General features: G+C 57.4%; 4 protein-coding genes across 4 annotated transcripts; 1 reads left to right on the top strand and 3 right to left on the bottom strand.

Annotated features, from left to right (window-relative positions):
- Positions 1-1,471: 1,471 nt before the first annotated feature.
- Positions 1,472-4,257, top strand: KVR01_012594 (uncharacterized protein). The gene is made up of 2 exons (XM_044785463.1): positions 1,472-2,550; positions 2,626-4,257. The coding sequence occupies exons 1-2, from the start codon at positions 1,768-1,770 to the stop codon at positions 4,090-4,092; spliced, it is 2,250 nt and encodes a 749-aa protein (XP_044638405.1). The 5' UTR covers positions 1,472-1,767; the 3' UTR covers positions 4,093-4,257.
- A 1,103-nt stretch (positions 4,258-5,360) lies between these two features.
- On the bottom strand, positions 5,361-6,311 carry KVR01_012597 (uncharacterized protein; the record flags this gene model as incomplete). Its single annotated transcript, XM_044786879.1, has 1 exon — positions 5,361-6,311. One exon carries the CDS (start codon positions 6,309-6,311, stop codon positions 5,361-5,363), a length of 951 nt encoding a protein of 316 aa, XP_044638408.1.
- Positions 6,312-8,729: 2,418 nt separating this feature from the next.
- KVR01_012662 (amino acid starvation-responsive transcription factor GCN4) lies at positions 8,730-10,438 on the bottom strand (the record flags this gene model as incomplete). The annotated part of the gene is made up of 3 exons (XM_044786054.1): positions 8,730-9,409; positions 9,476-10,068; positions 10,434-10,438. The coding sequence occupies 3 exons, from the start codon at positions 10,436-10,438 to the stop codon at positions 8,730-8,732; spliced, it is 1,278 nt and encodes a 425-aa protein (XP_044638473.1).
- Positions 10,439-13,832: 3,394 nt separating this feature from the next.
- Positions 13,833-20,496, bottom strand: KVR01_012580 (uncharacterized protein; the record flags this gene model as incomplete). The annotated part of the gene is made up of 3 exons (XM_044783999.1): positions 19,993-20,496; positions 14,489-19,906; positions 13,833-14,428 (listed from the first exon to the last, which is right to left on the bottom strand). Exons 1-3 carry the CDS (start codon positions 20,288-20,290, stop codon positions 13,833-13,835), a joined length of 6,312 nt encoding a protein of 2,103 aa, XP_044638391.1. The 5' UTR covers positions 20,291-20,496.
- Positions 20,497-20,977: the final 481 nt, after the last annotated feature.

The following is a 20,977-nucleotide window of genomic DNA, read 5'->3' as shown; positions in this document are numbered from 1 at the left end:
CATGCTGCACGTGGAGATTAGGCCGATAGGGCCCCCATCATATCATATCATATCGATGTTATTAACTACTGTCAGTCTTTTTTCCCCCATGGTTCTCGATACGGGATGGAGCGGATTGGATGGATTGGGCTGACGGGACGGGAACTCGAAAGGGGTGTGTGGGTGGGCGGCCTGGCGGCGGCGGCATTCGGGAGAAGATATTCCCAGCGTTGCGCCCTGTGTGCCTGTGGCGCTGGCGCCATGCGACGGGAGACGGAGGATGTGTGGTTGCAGGTTCGAGGGCGCAGCAAGGGCTTCTGTGGTGTTTCTAGAAGGTGTGTGCGGTAATTAAGATGTTCATATAAGAATGTGACGAGGGGCTGTCTCTGGCTGTGAGACCCTTGCTACTTCTTGTCGCGGCTGGAGTGTCGTTCGTGCGTGTGTCTTGTCTCCCTGCGAGGAAGAAAAGAAACGCAGTCTGTGCCGTACCTACGGGCGTACCAGCCGTACATACAAGATCCTGTGCTATGTTGACACCACCGCTGCAGGGTAACTGTGCGCAGGTGCAGCATGCATACATATCTATGTCTTGTTGTTGTCTCTTGTCTTCTTTTTCAGTCCATGTACGCGTACACAGCAGGACCAGACCGGACCGAGGGATCAGAGATCTTGCTCCGGCCGATCAGTGTGTGTCTGTGTGTCGTGACTTGTGAGTGGTGTGTTGCCCGCTTGTGTGTCTGTGTGTTCTTCCCCCTGGACTCGATGGCAGTCTTGGTTCATTGTGTGTGTGTGCACGGTGGGATAATCGGCACCGGCAGCCGAGCAAGCTGCTGGATGGTTGGTTGGCTGGCTGGCTGGTGTGCTTCTTCTTACCCCTCGATCACATCTGTTATTAGCCTCCTTCAGAAAAACGGTTTCTTCCCGCTAGTTGTCCTGGTCCTGATATTCCCCGACCAATTCAAGGATGGCTGACGCAGAGCAAAGCTCGTATCGCAAGTGCCGCCCGTCCCAGAGCAAGGAGCAATCTGGTTTCCAAGCACTTGGTCGGTGGTCTGTGATGGTCCGAGACAGGTCTGGTGGATGTGTGTGGATGGTGTTCAACAGCCAGGTGGGATCCTAGGATCGTGCACAAGGGGTAATAAAACGTGGTTCTGCTCATGCTGTGTTGCTCGTGCTCAAGCAAATTCCATGGCTCGGCAGCTCAGGTGTCCGCTAATAAACTTCACATAGGATATGGAACATCGGTCTGTAAGGACAACTCCCACTCGATGTGATCACACTCCACTATGGCATGTTGTAATTTTTGACGGGGTGGTGATGATACGATAATCGTATATGTGAAGACACGGGCAGTTGTATGTAGTCGTGGTCGTCGCAGTCAGCCTAGAGCCCGAGGGGTTTGAGGTTGAGTTGAGGCCTGGGGATTGGGGCTTGAGGCTCGACCGAGCTTTGCCCCACCTTCCTTTCTTTTTTTTGGTCAAGCCTTAGCCTCCTCGGTAGTATCAAAACCCACTTTTGCCTTGCCAACCACGCCTCACGCCTCACGCCTCACACCTCACCAGCGTGGCGGTCCTCAGCCTCCTGCAGCTCAACACCGCCCATCACAGTACCGTGCCAACGTGCCAAGCGTGTCTGCATCAGTGACACCGGCCAGCCCTGGTTCCCGTGGCGGTTTCGCCTTGAGTGTACCGAGTAGAATCCTAGCCTAGCCACCTCGATTCTCCTCGCCTCGCCCCTCGGCATTTCACTCAACGACTGCCCACCCAAGCCACCCTCCGTCACGTCACCATGGAGTCCGAGATCAGGACCGTGCTGCCCAACATCGACCCAGTCGTCTCCGAGTACTCAGCCGGCTACCTGACCCATGCATCCACCTCGTGGGCCGGCGGCGACGACCAGGCCGGCCCCTCCCCGCTGGCCGAGGCCGCCTCCGTCGTCATCGAGCTGCTGCTCTCCGCCGCCGGCGACCCGGACCCCGCCAAGCAGGACAAGATCCGCGAGCTCGTCCAGAAATGGGTCACCAGGTACGACGACGCCAACGGCTCCTCCCAGCGCCAGGGCCCCACCGTCCGCAGGCTGGACCAGTCCATCCAGGTCGGCGCCCAGAACAACATGTCCTCCACCCTCGCCGTCGCCACCGGCGCCGTCGACCTCGAGGCCGCCAACGTCCGCAAGGTCGAGTCCAAGGTCGACCGCAAGAAGCTCGAGAAGGCCGAGCGCAAGATCGCCGCCAAGCAGCAGAAGAAGACCTTCAAGACCGTCGAGTATGAGGCCTCGCGCCTGCTCAACCAGCCAGAGTCCACCCAGTCCTACGAGGAGTTCTACATGGCCGTCAACCCCCTGCAGGCCCCAGGCGCCGGTGGCAAGTCCAAGGACATCAAGCTGGACAACATCGATGTTGCTATTGGCGGCCTGAGGATCCTGACCGAGACCACCCTGACCCTGGCATATGGCCGTCGCTATGGTCTGGTCGGTAACAACGGTATTGGTAAATCCACCTTGCTGCGCGCTCTGTCTCGCCGTGAGGTCCCTATTCCCACTCACATTTCTATCCTGCACGTCGAGCAAGAGGTATGTTGTGGCTTTTCCCTTCCTTGGTTGGTTGGTTGCCCCCTTTGAGGGACTTGATGTTGACCGTATGCACAGATCACCGGAGACGACACGCCGGCATTACAAGCAGTGCTTGATGCCGACGTCTGGCGGAAGGTTCTCCTCAAGGATGAGGCCCAGATCACAGAGAAGCTCGCCGAGATCGAGAGCCAGAGAGCCTCGTTGGCCGACACCTCAGCCGACGCTGCCAGGCTCGACCGTGAGCGTGAGGCCCAGGACCAGAAGCTCACCGACGTCCAGGCCAAGCTCGCCGAGATGGAGTCGGACAAGGCCGAGTCCAGGGCGGCAAGTATCCTGGCCGGTCTTGGTTTCTCCCCCGAGCGCCAGCAGTTTGCCACCAAGACCTTCTCCGGAGGTTGGCGGATGCGTCTCGCCCTGGCGAGAGCCCTGTTCTGTGAGCCGGATCTCCTCTTGCTCGACGAACCGTCAAACATGTTGGACGTCCCGTCCATCACCTTCCTCTCCAACTACCTGCAGGGCTACCCAAGCACCGTCCTGGTCGTCTCTCACGACAGGGCCTTCCTCGACGAGGTCGCCACCGACATCATCCACCAGCACTCGGAACGACTCGACTACTACCGGGGCGCCAACTTCGCCTCCTTCTACGCGACCAAGGAGGAGCGCAAGAAGACGGCCAAGCGCGAGTACGAGAAGCAGATGGCCGAGCGGGCGCACCTGCAGGCCTTCATCGACAAGTTCAGGTACAACGCGGCCAAGTCGTCCGAGGCACAGTCGCGCATCAAGAAGCTCGAGAAGATGCCGGTGCTCGAGGCCCCCGAGGCCGAGTACAGCGTGCACTTCAAGTTCCCCGACGTGGAGAAGATGTCGCCGCCCATCATCCAGATGTCCGAGGTCACCTTTGGCTACTCGCCCGACAAGATCCTGCTGCGCAACGTCGACCTGGACGTGCAGCTCGACTCGCGGATCGGCATCGTGGGCCCCAACGGCGCCGGAAAGACGACCGTGCTCAAGCTGCTCATCGGCAAGCTCACGCCGACGACGGGCATCATCCAGCAGAACCCCCGGCTGCGCGTCGGCTTCTTCGCGCAGCACCACGTCGACGCCCTCGACCTCACCCTCTCGGCCGTCTCCTTCATGGCCCGCGAGTACCCGGGCCGCACCGACGAGGAGTACCGCCGGCAGCTGGGCGCCTTCGGCATCACGGGCACGACGGGCCTGCAGAAGATGGAGGTGCTCTCCGGGGGTCAGAAGTCGCGTGTCGCCTTTGCGTGCCTGGCCCTCACGAACCCGCACATCCTCGTGCTCGACGAGCCGTCCAACCACCTCGACATCGAGGCCATGGACGCCCTGTCCGACGCCCTGCGCAACTTCCAGGGCGGCGTGCTCATGGTCTCCCACGACGTCACCATGCTGCAGACCGTCTGCAACAGCCTGTGGGTCTGCGACGGCGGCACCGTCGAGCACTTTGACGGCACCGTGCAGGACTACAAGAAGAAGATCACGGCCCAGGCTGACGCGTCGGGTGTTGTGGCGAAGCATTAGGTTTTATTTCGTGGGCGGTCAAGATTATATAATTGATCTTCGTTTCAATGTCCTTCTTTCTGTAAGAGACTGGCATACATAGACTGTGTGCTTGGATAGTGACTTGTAACATGTACATTGGCATTTCGATGACGGCTTTTCCCCCAAATAAATAGTGTCGCGTCAGCCAGTCTGTGTGCGCTCTCCTCTATACGAGGCCCCCCCCCTGTGAGGTTCTGGGACATGCTCCAAGTTGTCGCTGTCCTCTGGCTGTCCAAATCCTCGAAACCCCTTCGTGTTCGTGTTCGTCTTCGTCTTCGTCGTTCTCGTCTTCCTACTCCTCTTCTTGCTACCACCGCCCGTCCAGTGGGGCAAGACCTGAGCCCCCGGATAATCTGCTTGAGATCAAAGCTGAAATGGACAAGGTGTGTGCCCAAGACCCGCCCGAGGACTTGGAGCAATTCTCGAGAGGTCATGAGCAGTGTCTCGGCGAGGAAGGCGCCGTGGCGCTGCTAGATGAGCTGCAGGGCAACAATGCCGCCCTGTCCCCCACACCATCCGGCGCAGCACGATAATGAGTAACCTGGCGCCGCTGGCAGACGGCGAGATCCCACCTGGTAACCCAGACCGTGCCTACGGGGCAGCTGCCGCCGAGCCCCACGAGGATGTCCGCTTGTGGCTGGAGGGGGACCCCCTCCGGACGAGCCGCGGGCGCCACACGAGTTCCCGACGTGCGTCTCCAGCCTGATCGGCTCGTGGATCATGACCGACCGACGAGGAGGACCAGTTCCGCCGAGGAGTTGCAGCATGCCGGAACGGGCTGGACTGGGCCAAAAGGCAGCGGGACCAAGTGATTACCCGGGCCAACGCGGGGGCTGGAGGCTGGCAAGGCACGTCGACGTCGGGATGAGCAGGCAAGTAGTACCAGGTGGTTCCGTTTCTAATCTCTATACATGTAAAGGTAACTGGTTTGGCTTCTATTCCGTATGTGGTTTCGCTTCTATTCCGCATACGTCCGAGGACATACATGGCGCCTTCATACGGTGCCCCAACCACTAAACTTGCACATGTGGTCATTGATTATACTTAGTTAGATCTAGTTCAAATACTTTGGTAAACAGGGTACTATCGTGTAGAGGTAATGAGAGTCTGCGGTGGAGACAGTTGTTGTTACGGCAATAATAACCTAGAATCAGGACTCGATGGTTTATTATCTCTTGTCCTCATCGCCTATAAGTTCGGCGACCCTAAGCTCGAAACCAATCTTTCGCTTGCCTCCATATTAAATATCATGTAGTAGCTGGCTTCTGCGCAAAGGCAAACACGAGAGGATAGATTCCACCTTGCTTTGTAAGTTCTTCCTCCGCTCGTCCAGGTATCTCATCTAGGGACCCTGAGAGCGACGAGGGAAGGTCAAGCTTCATCACTAAATCAACGGGGAAATGAGGTGTCAGTAGAACGAAAGTAAAGCCACGAACATTACTAGGAGGTATAAGAGCAGGATTAAACTCACTCTTACATGCGCCTACGACTCCTGTGAAAGCCTCTACTAATATCTTAGCGCTCCGGGTGGCCCACTTGGTATCCTTGACCCTCGCACCGACGTCAAGGTCAACACGTTCATCATGAACGTTCTCGAAGCCTTCCTCCCGAAGCCAGCCAGCCATATCCTTACTATAGTCAGTACCAGCCCCAGCAGCAGCCAAGAAGGCGCCGGTAACAGCCCACGCGTCGCGCATGGCAGGCCCGTGGCCCGCGCCGCCCGTGACGTCCATCTCGACGAGCTGGATCCAGCCACCAGGCCTGACGAGCCGGCACAGGCCGCGCACGACCCCGCGCGGCGTCGCCCTCCCGGCGCCGGTGCCCCCCGGGATCGTAAAGCGCTGGTGCACGAGGTCGCAGGTGCCCTGCAGCCCGGCGGGCCACGGCTCGGCGATGTCGTGGACGGCGAGGGTGGTGTGGGGCGGGACCATGGGGGAGGGGGGGAAGAAGCTCGGCATGATGTCGTAGCCCAGGAGGGTGGGGGGCTCGCCCTCGGCCGTTAGCAGTGGCTGGATGGCGCGCAGGAAGAGGCCGTCGGCCGTCCCGGAGTCTAGGATCCGGAGGCCTGGCCTCGTAAGGTCGATCGGGGGGAGGATCCGTTTCCCGTTCATGAGATGGGTGATTACGGCGTCCTGCTCCGTTAGGCGTGCTACCTCTTTTTCTGGCTCCGGAAGGAGATACTTTGGTTCTTCAGCCATGACTGCTGCCTAGGTAGTGTGCTGGTCGGTTCAGTGTTGGCGAATCACTGGGACTGACGTGTGCAAGGCAGGAGGGCAGAATGCGAAGCTTCTTGAAGGGGGGAGCTCTTGACCCGAGCTGAGTGCTGAGGGTGTACTATATATCTAGGCAGTGTAGACTGAGGTTGGTGCTTTGTATGTGCGCTGACCACTCGGAGACATATATTGACATTCGGAGACATTTTCCAACGATTTTCCGTCGACAGGCAGCTGTTGGCACTGCAACGGATCACCCCAACAACATAACAGTTCCGCTATGCATATGTTGGCTGCCGACACAAGGGCTGAATGCTCTCGCCAGCCAGTCAGCCTGCATCTCAATATCACGCCCTGTGCCTCCCATGATCCAACAGCCCCTAATGCCGCTCTCTCAGGGCCGTTGGTGGTTCTCACTTGTGCTGTATGTGACAAATCAAATACCCCCAGTGACAGTCTTAATCCCCAGACAAATGACTCCTGGTCCAGAATTCAGACTAAAGGTAGAACGGCACAGGACCTCCAGCTCAAGTACTGCTGTGGATGGGTTGATTGAAGGGCGGTGAGACCACGATAGTCCCAGCAGGTGACGTTTGCAGCACTACTCTGTGGAAAGAATCGTATGGAGGATTCATTACAATCGGCCAACAATACATAAGCGACAATGCAACGTATGCTGTGTAGGGCTACTCTCAAGTTACTTTTACTGGAGTCAGATTTCTGCCATGTGAGCGCTTCCGACAATGGCAGAATGACAGTTCTACACCACATCTGCACATTCTCGAACTATATAGCCTTCAGCCCATAAATCCCCTCCGCGGTATGATGCGTTTGGCGGCTACTACATGCTGCTGGGTTCATGCTCAGTACCGGGTATCAACCACGATGCAGTGGGTGATACGAGCGACACAGCAGTGCATTAGGTCGTAGAGGCAAGTAATATTGTTAGTCTCATGATACTCATTAAAAAAGGGGGGTTCCATCAGTTCCCAGGGCGAAAGGCAGATAACTTGTATGAATCAAGGGTCCTTGATAAAAGATGGAATGGGGTTCAGGAGCCTGGACGTTCTCCTGGCCCACTCGGGAGGACATGCTAGCAGTTCACAGTTCTTGTTTTCCAAAGAGGTCATTCATACCTAAGTATCACTCAAATACCAGACTTCTGTAGATAGAGCAAGCTCTGTGTCTGTGGGAAAGTACATGGCATAGGCAGCCCAAGTATCATAATGTCTATCTCGACTCATCAGAGCAGCATCATGGGTTTTGCAACAACCAGCCTCCAGTCAGCCAAGTAATTCCACCAAGCAGAGTCGCTGCCGTCCCCGGCAAAGGCCGTGGAAAGACCTCAGCGACTCTGTTGCATAGTTTGGTTTTCAAAGCGATCAAAGGAGTAACAAGATGTCACGACGACACTTGGGCAGACTTGAGTCGTAACATTGAATATATTTCACCCAAGGCACACAAAAAGAAATTACCGCCAGAACTCGTCCCGGCCCATGAGGAGAGCAGTCTGGAACTTTTCAGGAGCTTCGCAGATATGAATTAACCCTCAAGCAAGATCTTGAAAAATCTTTCCCAGCTACATACAAGGCATGCCTTACAGCCTGGGGCACAGTACAACCCCGAAACCTGATGACCAACCGTCAGAGATGGATGCCGCAGCGTCTTATAGCCTAACTGCTAGTAACGCATGTCTATGGATGCTGGTTGATACAAATAGAGCCGGTGAAAGGACACCTTGCTCGGGTGTCTGCTTGGAGACCACGGTGTCTACGTACTTGGTGAGCCACGCGGCCAGTGTCCCCCCCCCCGGCCCAGGTGCCTGCCTCCTATAGGATATCTTACTAGGTCCTATTAGATGCCCTCCCACATGATGACCTCGTAAAGGATGACCTCTCCTACAGGACAGCTCCCACGGGATAACCTCTCATAGGCTATGCTCATATAGTACTGTCATTACCCAAGAGTCACCTCGTATCGGACGTCGGGTGTCAACAGGCAAAGCCAGCTACATGGGTAGGGCACTACTATTCAAGACGGGCAATGGTGGGATATTGTATCACATCATGGCGCGGTGGGTAGGTACCAGGACGCGTGGTAGATCAAAATTGATTCGTAACCGTACAACAGAGTAACAAGTTTTAGTTGACGGCCTGCTAGAGCGGCCAGTCGAAACCTTTCCGTCAACCCGAGCGATAATTCAGACAAACGACACAGCAGAAACAATATAGCCTAGTATACCCCGACAGCCAACATCGCGAGCAGCCAAGTGCTGAGGGGATGGTGACGTCCTCTGGGAAAGGCCTAGACTGGAAGGTGCGAACCAAGGAAATGACCAAGCGCTACCCTCCAGTTCATCTCTCAAGAGCCAAGCAAAGAGCATCTTTTTATTCTTTCAATCGATTATTGTGTTGCACCATGTGCGATGGCGACCTGCTTCCAGTGGTCGCGGTCGGCCTCCAGCTTCCTGATCTTCTCCTCGAGCTCCTCGAACTTGATAGCCTTGCGCTCACGAGACTTGCGAGCGGCGAGGGTGTTCCGCGCCCGCTTCATGGCGACGGTGTCGTTGGGGTCCTCGACAATGATGGGGGGCAGAGGCTTGTCGCGACGACGAGAGTTGACACCCGAGACAGAAGAGTGGCGACCAGTTGGCGAGCTAGAGTTGCTCGACTTGCGGCGCTGCGCTGGCTTCTCAACGGTTTCAAAGTCCTCAGACTTGGTGGCTGGGGACTGGTCAACAGCGGGTGCGGCAGGGGCGGCCGCAACGGGGTTCTGGTCCGGGAAGAGCGAGAACCAGTTGCCGCTGTCGTCGAAGTCGCTGGAGCCAAAGTTGGGGGAGACATCGCAGCTGTCGTTGAAGTCGGGCGATTCATTGTAGATGGAAGGCGAGGTCAAAGCAGTGAGTGCAGTGGAGTTCGGCGCAGACATGAACGGCTCGTTCATCAGCAGGTCCTGGGGTGAGACGGTGCCGATGTTGGAGCTGTGCATGGAGCTGCTCAGGTCGAAGGCCATGTTGGCCGGCGACGAGAGGGCCGAGGCGGGGGCGCCGCCCTCGAAGGCAGTGAAATCCTCAAATTCGAAGTCTGAAAGCCGTTGTGAGCGTTGAGTTCCTGAGCAGCGAGGGAGCATTCTCAGTGTCTGGCTCTTACCTTGGACGTCCATTTTGAGGGTCGGTGCCTGGTTACCGTTGATTTGTTGGTTGAACAGGGGGACAGGCGGACGTTGCCGGGACTGATTCTGGTTCAAAGCAGCGGTCGAGGAGGGAGCAGAGGATGCGTAGAAGTGGTTGTTCTTCGCGTTGTTAAACCGATTGGGAAAAGCCGTTGACGAAGCAGTGTGGCCCTGTGCCTGGAGTATCTGTGCGGCTCGCTGACGTTGCAGATCCTGGGGAAGATGCCAGGGGCTCTGTTGTTGGTTGGTTGAGTTGAGCGATGCACTTCCTGTGGCGGAAGATTGGGAGGCAGGGCGGTTAGGGGGATGACGCTTCGGCGTGTCGAACAAGACGAAGTCCTGTTGAGGCGGCAGTAGTTGCTGGTAGTGTTGCTGATGATGCGCGGGTTGTGCCGGCAGGCTCGGTGAACTGGAGGGAAGCCATTTTGACTGGGAATCCGTGGTGAAGACTGGGGGGTCTTGGCCGGGAATGGTGGCGGTGGGGAGACGCGAACTTGAGCTGAAGCTATTCAGACTAAAGTTCAGATCGACCTTTGCAGGAAGAGCTGAGGGAGTGGGGATGTTGGGGAAGCTGGTGGAGTCTGGAGACTGAATCTTGACTGATTTGCACGGGGGCAGGCCACAAAAGGGCTGATTTAGAACATCTTGATGGTCTTTTCTCAAGGTGTTCTGGTGTATGTGTGGAATGGTTTGGGGTTGGGGAGAAGGAAGGGGGAGGGAGAAAAACGCGATGCTTAGGCGTGGGTGGCGGGAGGTTTTAAAAGCCTCAGGCAGAATGCAGAATGTGTGCCTACCCGCGCTGGCAGCCAAAATGTGCGCCTGCCCCACCATCCGTCTCCCTTCCTCGCCCTCTCTTCCACCCTCCACGCTTGCAGGGGTCCCCAGTTTGCAAGTGTGACTCACACTCAGCGCCCTTTTTCAATTTACTACGCTCACCCCATGAGCATCTCTCCCGCTGTCTGTCGCTGACAAAAACGGTGGTCCAGTTCTTCTGCCATTGTCCACGATGCTCGAGCTTGACAAACAGACAGTTTCACAGGGGAAAACCACAGTCAACTGACCTGAACCATCTCTGCAATGGCCTGCCACAGCACTAATTCTCGATGATTGTTGAATTCAACTCGACTCATGAGCCTCACCCACCCGATGGAGTCCTACGAGGAAGGACTGAGAAGGACATCCAACATGGACAGATGCGGGGTGTGCAGACCAGAGAAGGGTGTAGGGCTATGACCCGTCCCAGACGTCGCGTCCTCTAGCTCTCAGGAACCCAGCCCGAACCTTTCCCATTCGGGTCGCCGGCTTGGCCAGTGCGCAAATGCGCCCCGTTGCGATCCCACTCGACGAAGGAGTTGGGAGCCTGCCTGGCTTACTTACATGTTGCTTCGGGGCATGGGGCATTATGCTGTGCCATCTCGCAGACGGCCAGATTGCAATCTTGGCTGCTCAAGCCACATGAGACGGCAGCAGTTCTGCTGCCTGTGTGGGCATCCTTCTGCCTTGCTGGACGCTTGCGCACTCAATTGCGCGTTGCGCTGCCAGACAGACAGCAGCAAAGGCTTACCGAAAACAGATCACGATACATGCACTCGAAGGCAGACGGGACACCCGTCCAGATGGGCCAAGGCCCACCCGCCGGTGTGCCTGGTTTTGTTCTATCCTTTCCCCACAACTCAATTCAGTAGTGTGCCCTGAAACACACAAAGACTACCACGGCGAAGAGCCATGATGAGGCCCTGAACCCGTCCAACCGTCGTCCTCGTCTGGGGCAGCAAATCAGCACCACGAATTGGAAAATGAGTCACCTTTCCCTGTCGCGGCCGGACACTGCGAAACACGACAAAAAAGCAGCCATGCGCATCTCATTCCCCGGATCGACATTGGAGCAGCCCAGTGCCCAGAATCCCATTTTCAACCCGTTTCCGTTCGCCGAAAACTGGTGCGACCGGCCTAGTCGACCTATTCGACCCAACGGACCAATCCCTCGGGGCTCCTCCACCCAGAATTTGGCCTCGGGGCCAGGGCCTGCCTGGCTTGGCCTCGCCTAACTCACATCACACTTTCTTGCACGCCTGAAGGGGTTGCATTTCCCGCGGCGAAGCAGGCGCCCCATGACGAGACTAATGCAGGCCGACTCTTGTCTTTCTGTTCATACTATGTAGTACGTACTATGTACGCGTCTGAGGACGGACGGGCGCAAAAGGACCCAGCGAAACACATATCAGAGTTGTCCAGCGCCTCCTGCTCCGCCGCTGGCACTGCGCAGAAGCGCAACGAGCTGGGCCCGGCCGACCAACCAACCAACCAACCAGGCGCACCCTGTCTCCGCCCACCCTGGGACCCGGCGCAACAACACCCACACACGAGGGCACCTCGCTGTCAGCACTGCAGTAGGGCGCGCATCACCAGCCACCAGGTGTCCACACGACCGGCCACCCAGGCCAACACATTGGCCCGTCCAACTGCGTCCAACTGCGATCCAACCGGGGAAACAAAACCAGGAGGAACACAAAGAAACCCCCCCCCCCCCCGACCACAATGGGCGAGCCCACGCCAACGCCAACGGGGGCTCAGCCGCTGCTGGCCCCCAATACGTGACGGACGTCCAGATTACCAGAGCAGGGCTTTCAGGGCTAGCAAGATACGACCAGCTTGCCAACTAACCCTAGGTACGGACTCTGTCCACGAGTCCTCTTTATTGTCCTTCTACTGGCGACTAGGAACCGCACCACCGGAGGGCGCGCTGCGTATCCTGCACCGAGTTAGTGCCTAGCCCCCCATCCATCCATCCATCCCAGTAGAAACGCAATTTCCGCCTTTTCGGGATCTGAACTGGAACTAGTCTCAAGGACTGTGTTTCCTTCCCTCGCAAGGATGCGTGATTACTAAAACGACGTCTCGTGGGGGGGGGGGACGGGGGGACACTGTAGTAGGACGAAAGACGTAACAGTACTGTAGACACACACCCCTGCAACCCCCTTCCTTGTCTTTTCTGTCCAGCGCTCGCTCGAGGAAAGGACGATACGCGCGCTGTATGTATGTATGTGGTGTAGAAGAGTGGGAAGCACGCATGCACAGTCAGCACGCGCGTGACCCGCCCGGCCGAACCGAGCTCATCGGTTGCCAAGTGTTGGCCCCGACGCTTCCGAGTTACTATACGCACAATACTCTGAATCCCACGCAAGCCGGGCGGGCGCAAACCGGCTTTTTTCCTCTCGCTGTCTCTTGTGTGCTTTGTCTCCCTCCCATTGCACGCACTGGCTGAGGAGTAATAAGCAGGTAGGGAACACAGGGAAATTGGCGCAGGCTAGAGCACGGTAAAACCCACCCAAACTCCGAGGGGGGTGGGGGGCTCTCGGCCCTAGGGCCCGGATCTCGGAGCAAGCACGGCTTTTCGTCCCAAGCACCTGGTTTTTTAGCTAATCTTGGTTTAACCGTTGCTTCCGCTGCCGGAGCCGATGCCCGGTCCGTCGGTTATTAGTAGCAGCATTTAGCAGGGCGCAAAAGACGTGCGTGTGTTTGTGGATATGCGCGGGACTGATGGGGCACCACGTACGTACTTACTACACAGTACGTACATACGGGCAAGCTCCGTGTGTGAATCGTATGTCCTGATCTACTATGTAGATCTACTATGTAGTAGTGAGAGGCATGTGGGAGGGTGGATAACCTGGTTAAATGCTCGCCCTTATGCCAGAGTCATTACCGCGTTAGGCTGGGCTGACCTGATACGACCAAGCTCATCAAGCTCAACCCACATACAGTGACAACATCAGGGAGACAGACACCGGGCCAGTTAACACACTCAGCCAGATGTAATATGAATGAATGACATGACCACGAATGTTTTAATGTATCTCCGTATTCTTTTTAACTGCCCCTTTCCGAAACCAGAACCCTTAGCCCCTTGCCGATGCAAAGTTGACGCGGAAAAAGAGAAGGAAAAAAAAAAAACAGAGAGCACGCAAGAAAGGGAGCAGTAGTAACCCCAGCAATCAATCAGGAGTAATTTACATTCGACAAAGTGAAAAAGAAAAAAAAGACCACCCCACCCCCGCTCCGCATCAGGAAACTGTATCGAGTCCCACCAGGCAAGGCAGGTAGGTTATAGCTGCCAAAAAAAGGCCCAGGACATCCACCCATCGTCGTCCAGCCCAAGCCAACCCGTCAAGTCCATCCAACAAAGCCACCCAGCACAATGAACGCACGCACGCACGCAAGATGCAGCGCGGCTCACAAGCTCCTGCTCCCCCTTCGGCGCCCTGTCTGACTCGGATGAGCAGCCGAGGACCCAGGACGAGGCGGGAGCCCGGACACATCGCCATGGCTGTCCAGCTAGGGAGCACCACCACCACCACCGCCGCCGCCGCGCTGCGCGCCGCCGCCGCCGCCGCCTCCACCGCCCCGTGGCCTCTTATTCTGCTGCCCGCCGGCCGCCGCGCCGCCGGCCTCGGCGTCGTGCGGCCGCTTGTTGCCCGGCTGGAAGTTCTGCGCCCCGGGGTTGAGGTTGGCCGCCCCGCCGCCCTGCCCGCCGCGGTTCTGGAAGCCCCCGCGCCCGCCGCCGCGTGCCTGGTATGTGCCGCCACGGCCGCCTCCTCGGGGCGCCCCGCCGCGGGCTGGCACGGGGATGCCGGTCCTGACTGGTTGCTGGCCCTGTTGCTGTTGGGGCTGGTTCTGGTTCTGCTGGCCCTGAGGAGCTGCCTGCTGGGCCGCGGCCTGGTTCGGGTTGGCGGGCAGCGACGACTGCTGGGCCGCTGCGAAGGGGTTCGCCGCGGCTGGCGTCGGCTTCGCTGGGATTCCGGATGCGAAAGGGTTTGGCTGCGCCACGCCCGGCTGGATAGCCACGGCTACTGGGACTGGCTTTTGCGGAATGGCGCCGTTGGCAGGCGCGGGAGGTTGCTTGTCGGACGCTGCGGTTGTGGGTTGCGCGCCTGAGACGATGTTAGCTTTTGTGGTGGTTTGGCGGCCTTGTGACAACTGGGTCAACGTACCGGTGCCGGCTGCTTTGTCTGACGGCGCGGGCGAAGAAGCAGGCTTGACGGTGGCCTCTGGTGCTGGGGCTGGTGCTGGGGCTGGTGCTGGTGCCGGTGCCGGTAGAGGCTTCGCGACCTTGGCCTCCTCCCACACCTCACCAACACCACGTTGGGGAGTCTCCTTGGCAGCGGTCTCAACAACGTTGAGTTTGGCTTGCGCTCCCCGGAACTTGTTCTCGGCCATGTTGATCCTGAGCGTCGACTTCTTCGATGCCATGAGCCCCGCCTGCTCCCTAGCAGACGCGATCTTGGCCTCGTGTTCAGCCTTCAGGGCCTGCTCCGCCTCGTCCCTGACCTTCTTGGTCTCCGCCTCGACCTTCTTCTTGAGATTACTGGAGATGATGCTCTTGATCGTAGAGTTCTCGCTAACGACCCTACGAGTATCGGCATCACTAAGTTTCGAGAAGTCCGCCACGAGGAATGCCGAGAGCTCCGTGCTTGGCGTCTGCGGCGGCTGCTGGTTCGTTTGCTTCGTCGGTGTTGCTGCAACGGAGTCGGGCGGTCCGGCCGGATTACTAGCAACCTTGTTTTCCGCCTCCCATATGGCCCGCTCCTGTTGGAGTCTCAGTTCATACTCGCCATGCAGCTTCTCCTTTTCCTTGATGAGCTCAGCCTGGTTCTTGGCCTTGTCTTCAGCCAACTTCTTGTTGAGCGCTTCCCTCATCTTTTGAGACCTCGCGTCCACGATCGCCTTCTGGTTCGTTTCGTACTCAGACACCTTTGATTTGAGCTCGGCTACCTCGGCCTCTAACTCGGTAACCCTTTGCTCAGCTCTTGCCAGCTTCTGTTCTAGCTCTGCACGCTCTGCGTCAGATGTTGCCGCTGGGGCGGGTTGAGCATCAGCATCACCACCAGTCTGCATGGCCTCGGTCTCTGCTTGTGGAGCTGTCTCTGGGGCTGGGGCTGGGGCTGGGGCTGACGGCGCCGCTGCTTCGGCAGGCGCTTGAGATCCGACTTGCGCGCGAGCTGCGTCACGGTCTTGCATAGTCGTGGCCAGTTCTGAGCGTAGCCTCTCGACCTCCTGGTCGGCAGCGGTCTTGGCTCCATTAGCAGCAACCAGTTGTTGCTGTGCGCTCTCAAGTTGCTGCTGCACCTGGGTGAGCTGTTCTGAAGAGACTGTCTCGGACGGGACCTCGGGAGGAGGTTCTCTTGTGGTGCTGGCAGACTCGAGTTGCTGTTGAGCTTCGCTGAGCCTCTGCTCCAAGACGGATTTCTCTTGACCGAGGGCATTCTTTTCCTGAACAGCCGAGTCGAGTTGCGACTGGAGCGAGGTCAGACGTTGGTTGGCCTCGTCCAGTTGTGTCTGCAACTGTGCTTTCTCTGCGTTCAACTCGGCAATCTTGGTGCTGTTCTCCCTGTTCTTGTTCTTGGCCTGCTCGATGATCTTTCCACGCGCTGCTGACCAGTTGCTCTTTTCTGTCTCCAAAGTCGTCTCGAGCTCGGTGATCCTGGTCTTTAGGGGCTCTTCGGCCTGCTTCAGCGCATCGCGTTCGGTCTCCAGCTCGGCCACCTTCTCCTTCATCTGCTCCAACTCGGCAGGGTCCACGCGTCCATGTTTGGTGACAATGCTCTCCACACGCTTCTGCCAGTGGTCTCGGTCGTCAGCGAGCTGCTTCAACTCTTCCTGCATGAACTCCTTGTTGCCCTCGAGCTCAGATATGCTGGCCTTTAGAGGTTCTATCGTTGCCTCCAGGTCTTTGATCTTGGCGTTCTTTTGCTCGAGTTGGCGTTCGATCCGCTTGTTCTCGCTTCGTAGGGTGCTGTTGCTCTCTCTTATAAGGTTGAGCTCATTCAGCTTGTTCATCAACTCTTCGTGCGACTTGCTCGTGCTGGTATCGTTCCTAGCCACGCGCTCCTGCTCCAGCTTCAGCTGGTACTCTTCGAGCTGTGCTTGCTTGGCGTCGACCTGCTGTTGCAGGCGCTCGGCCTCCCGGTTCTTGAGGTTGTACTGAACCTCGAGGATCTCCTTCTCACGGTGCAAGTATCTGTTGAGTTCCGTCAGGCGCTCGACGTCTGAGCCAGGGGCAGAGTTGGTAGTATCATCTGTGGCCTCAACAAAGGCAGTGCGGTTCTCCTTGATAGCGGCGATCTGAGACGTGAAGCTGTGCAGCTGTTCCTGCAGAAGCTTGTTCTGTTGGTCGGTCTCCTGTCGCCTCTCCTTCAGATCAGAAATCTCTTGTCGTAGTTGCTGCTCCCGCTCGGCGAAAGATCTCTTATTGTCGTCAAGCGTGTGTTTAGCAGATTCAGCCTCGGCCTTTAGCGATGCAGTGTTGGTCTTCAACTGGTTGTGCTGAGATCGGAGGGCTTGCAATGCCTTCGCAGCTTCCGCATGCTTCACCAATTCCGTCTCATAGTCTTGTTGGGCCTTCTTTGCAATGTCCGCCTGAGTGCGGAGATCTTGCTGGTGGTACTTGGCCCGCTCCTTGAGTCGCTCGGCTTCGTCCTTAAGCCGTGAGATTTCTTCCTCCAAGATGCGCTTCTCTTCCTCGGCCTTGCGGCTGGCCTCTGTCTGGGAGTCTCGGATGGACGACAGCTCGTTGTTAGAGTTGCTGAGCTCCACGGAGATGTTTTCGACGCGTTGTTGAAGCTCCTTGATCTGCGCATCCTTGGCCCCAAGTTCCGCCTCCATCTGCGCGCGGAACTGCTCTTGGACGGCGTTGTTCTGAGCGAGATCCTCTTCCGCAGCCTGAGCAATCTCCTTGTACTGCTCAGTCTGTGATCTGGCAGATTCCAGGTGTGTTGTGGCCAGGTCCAGGTCCCTCTTGAGGTCGGAGATCTCGTTGACCAGCTCATCGATTTGAGCCTCGGTCTCTGCATCCGCCGATCGAGGATCATTGGCTGTGCCGGGTCGGGGGGTTGGTCGGGGCTGCAAGCGTTCGGCCTTCTCCTGGGCATTACGGAGCTCAATGGTGAGCTCGTCAACACGAGCTTGCAGGTGGTCCCTGCTGGTCTTAGTAGCAACGAGACTCTCCTTGGCCGAGTTGAGGCTGCTCAGGAGCTCATCGACCCGCTGTTGATGCTGCTGGGTCTCGAAATCCTTACGCTGCTGGAGCCTCCTGCTCTCCTCGATTTCATTGTCGAGGTTGCGCTGTTTCGTGGCCAACTCCGTCTTCAACGATTGGATCTGCTCGTTGAGACTTCGCCGTGTCTCCTTGTCGGAGGTGTCCTTTTCGTTCAGTAGCGTTTGGTTTTGAGTCAGGAGGTTACTGAGGGTAGCCTTGTCCTTCGAAAGCTCTTCGTTGTCCTTGAGCAGACGGTCACGGATGCTGGTGAAAAGGGCCTTCTCTGCTTCTAGGTTCGCGGCTTTGCTCTGAACACTGTCCAGTAACGCCCTTGTTTCGACGAGATCTGAAGCCAGTTGCTGGCTGCGCAGATCGTGCTTTGCTGCGGCTTCCGAGAGGCTCTGGCTTCGCCTCTGCAGCTCGGATTTCTCGTTTTGCAGCGCTTCACAGTTGCCCTGAAGCATGGCATAACGTTCAGACGCCAGCTCGAGCTGACTGCGAATGCGCACAACCTCACTCTGCAGAGTGGACTTCTCAGCCGAAAGCCTGTCGACTTGCTCGCGCATGGCTTTGCGGTCGGTGCTGAATTCGTTCTGTTGTGTGTCAAGCCTTGCTTGCATCTCGCGGATGGCTGACATGGCTTCAACCTCGTCCACGTTGGAGTCCTGTTCAATGCTGCCGAGCACTTCACGCTGGCTGCCTTCGGCGTCGTTGGCATCACTGACCATAGCCCTCTGTCCTTGTGCCATACGTCGGAACATGTCCCGTTCTGCCCTGTGTGACTCCATCCGGACGGTCATGGATTTGATCTCATCCTGCAAACGAGCGCACAGCTCACGCAAGGAGATAAGCTCGTTCTCGTTGTTGATAGCTTGCTGTTTGGCAGCCTGTGCTTCATCGTTCTCCATCTTGTCTGCGAGCTCTCGCGTGATCCTGAGCAGCTCCTCGTTCTTGGCTTGCAGTTCGTGGATGTCCTTGAACGCGACAAACTTCTCCGTGATGAAGCGATGAGTGTCTGACAGGTCGTCAAGTGCACCTGGAGCAACCTCGCCTCTTTGCAGTTGGTCAAATTTGACGACCTCTTCTTGTGTGAGCTGGTCAAGGCCCTTCTCTTGTGCGTGTAGGTTGAAGACCAGCAATTGGATCTGGATGCCGAGGTCTCGCAACTGGGCCCGAAGGATGTTTGCTTCCGATTGAGCTGTGCCCAGGGCGGCCTCGGCCTTCCGAGCCGCCTTCTTCGCGATATCGCGTTCCTGGAAACTCTCGTCTGCCAACTGTGTCATCTGGATGTTTTCGCTGCGCAGCTTCTCGATTTCTGCCTCGAGCCCGTTGAACTCTGGCGCCTTGGCCTCAAGAACAGACATTGTCTCGTCCAGCTCCTGGACCAGCTGCTGGTTCCGCTTCTTCACGTTGATGAGCTCCGATTTGACCTTCCACAGCTCATCGATGGTCTGCGTCATGTTCTTGCTCCTGATGGAGCCAGGCGTGCCAAATGGCGAGCCAGCCCTGAGGTGGCCGTTTGCGATAGGAGTCGAGGGACGGTCTCCAGGCCCGAATGGTAGCTGGGGGGGAGCCGCGGCCTGCAGTCGGCTTATTTCTTGCTCCAGCTCTTGCGCACGTTCGAAAGCCTTTTGATGCTCTGCCTTCTCCTCCTCGAGCTGCTTCTCGACGCGCATCTTCTGGACCGCGAAATCATCCTGAACCTTTTCAAGCCTGTTCTCAACCTCCCTCAGCCTCTCCCTGCTGGTCTCGGCCTGCTGGACTTGTAGGTCGGCAAGGCGTCTCGACGCCTCGAGCTCCTGGTTGAAGCTCTCTTCGGTTCGCGCGGCAGCCTCTTTCAGCTGCTGGATCTTGGTGAGAGCGTCATCGGCCTTTCTTTGTGCGTCGTCCAGGCGAGATCGGAGTTGTTGCTCGCCGCGGGTCAAGGAGTCGATGGTGGATCGCTGCTCGTCGGTAAGTCGCTCCAGTTCCGCGATGCGCGCGCCCTTCTCCTTGCGATACTTGAGGGCCTCCTCCCGCTTGGTCTTGAGCTCTTGCTCGAACGATTCGTTGTTCCTCTTGAGGAGCGCAATCTCCTGCTCCAAGTTCTGCTCGCGCCATTTCGCGCTGTTCGCGGCAGCCTTCTCGGCCTGCACGGACTGTTGGAGCTCGGCGACCTGCTTGCTGAGTTCGTGGTTCCTCTGCTGGAGCTTCTGCAGGTCGGCCAGCAGCTCCGAGTTGGCGGCGTTCTTTGCGTCGACGGCTGCGACGGTATCCCGGTTCGACTGTTCGAGCGACTTGATGCGCGCGTTCAGGTTCTCGATCTCGGAAAGACTCCCGCCACTCGAGGACTGTAGCTGCTGGAGCTCGGATTCCAGCCCTTGGCGGGTGGACTCTGCATGGTGCCACAAACGCGTTAGTGCCAGCCCCAGAGCCTGTCGCATTCAGACTCAGTGCCTCCATGGTGATGTTTTAGCGTACCTTCTTGCTGTAGTTTGGTTCTTATCTCCTCTGCATCCTTCAAAGCCTTGTCGGCGGTGGCCTTGAAGGTCTGGCAGCGTGACTCAGCGCTGCGAACGGCATTCTCGAGCTCGATGTCGACCTGCAGCTTCTCTGCGTAGAGGTTGTCGAACTCGTGTGCCTTTGCGGCCACTGCCTGCAAGACGGCCCTGACAAGGTCGGCAGTTGGCTGGGAGGCTGCTGTCTCGAGGGTGTTTTCAGCCACGCCGAGATGGGTTGACAGGTAGCCAAAGTCGACAGCTACTTCGGCAGCTGCCATCCTTGCTGCTTGGTCAGTTGTCGGACGTGACCATGGAGGGTTGAAGGCAGCTGCTGCAGCAGGACCAAAGATGGGTTTCAGGGTTGATTTCTGGTGATGCTGGCAGTTGCAGACTGAGGCTGGATTGGCTGCGCTGCTGCTGCAGGTGTGTTTTTCGGAGCGGTGTTGTTGTTGATGTTTCCGGAAAAGAAGCACGGGCGGCGACTGGTCCAATGCTAAGCTGCCATGAGGCACGACCAGGCCAGGGGAGTTTGGAGGTGGGTCAACCACACCCCCAAAAACCCAAGCTAAGGACCCACTTAATTAACCAGCCGGCCAGCCAGCCTTGGATTGACGACCACTGCCAGTGTATCCAGGTACCTGGGTACCTCACCCCCCAGCCTTCCATCTGGATGACATGCATGCATGTTTCTGTTCGCAGTAGTCAACCATCCATGAATGTTGTTCGAGGCTAGACGCCTGACAATGCAACCATCGAGTCAAGAATTCGAGACACACAACATCTTGATTTGTAACTTTCACCTCCTGAAATATAGCAGGCTTCTTTTCTTTGTCCTCAGGCCGCCCTCCAGTCCCTCACTATCTAGGGCTACAGGGAGCAGATTGCACCCAGCAAACACGCAATACGTCACGTCCATATCGACAGACTCTTATGGGATGTTTTCTCCCACAGGATGCCTCCATTTA

Source organism: Diaporthe batatas (assembly GCF_019321695.1).
Source record: "Diaporthe batatas strain CRI 302-4 chromosome Unknown Contig00020, whole genome shotgun sequence".
NCBI classification, from domain to species: Eukaryota; Fungi; Ascomycota; class Sordariomycetes; order Diaporthales; family Diaporthaceae; genus Diaporthe; species Diaporthe batatas.
This window is presented reverse-complemented; position numbering and strand designations above follow the sequence as displayed.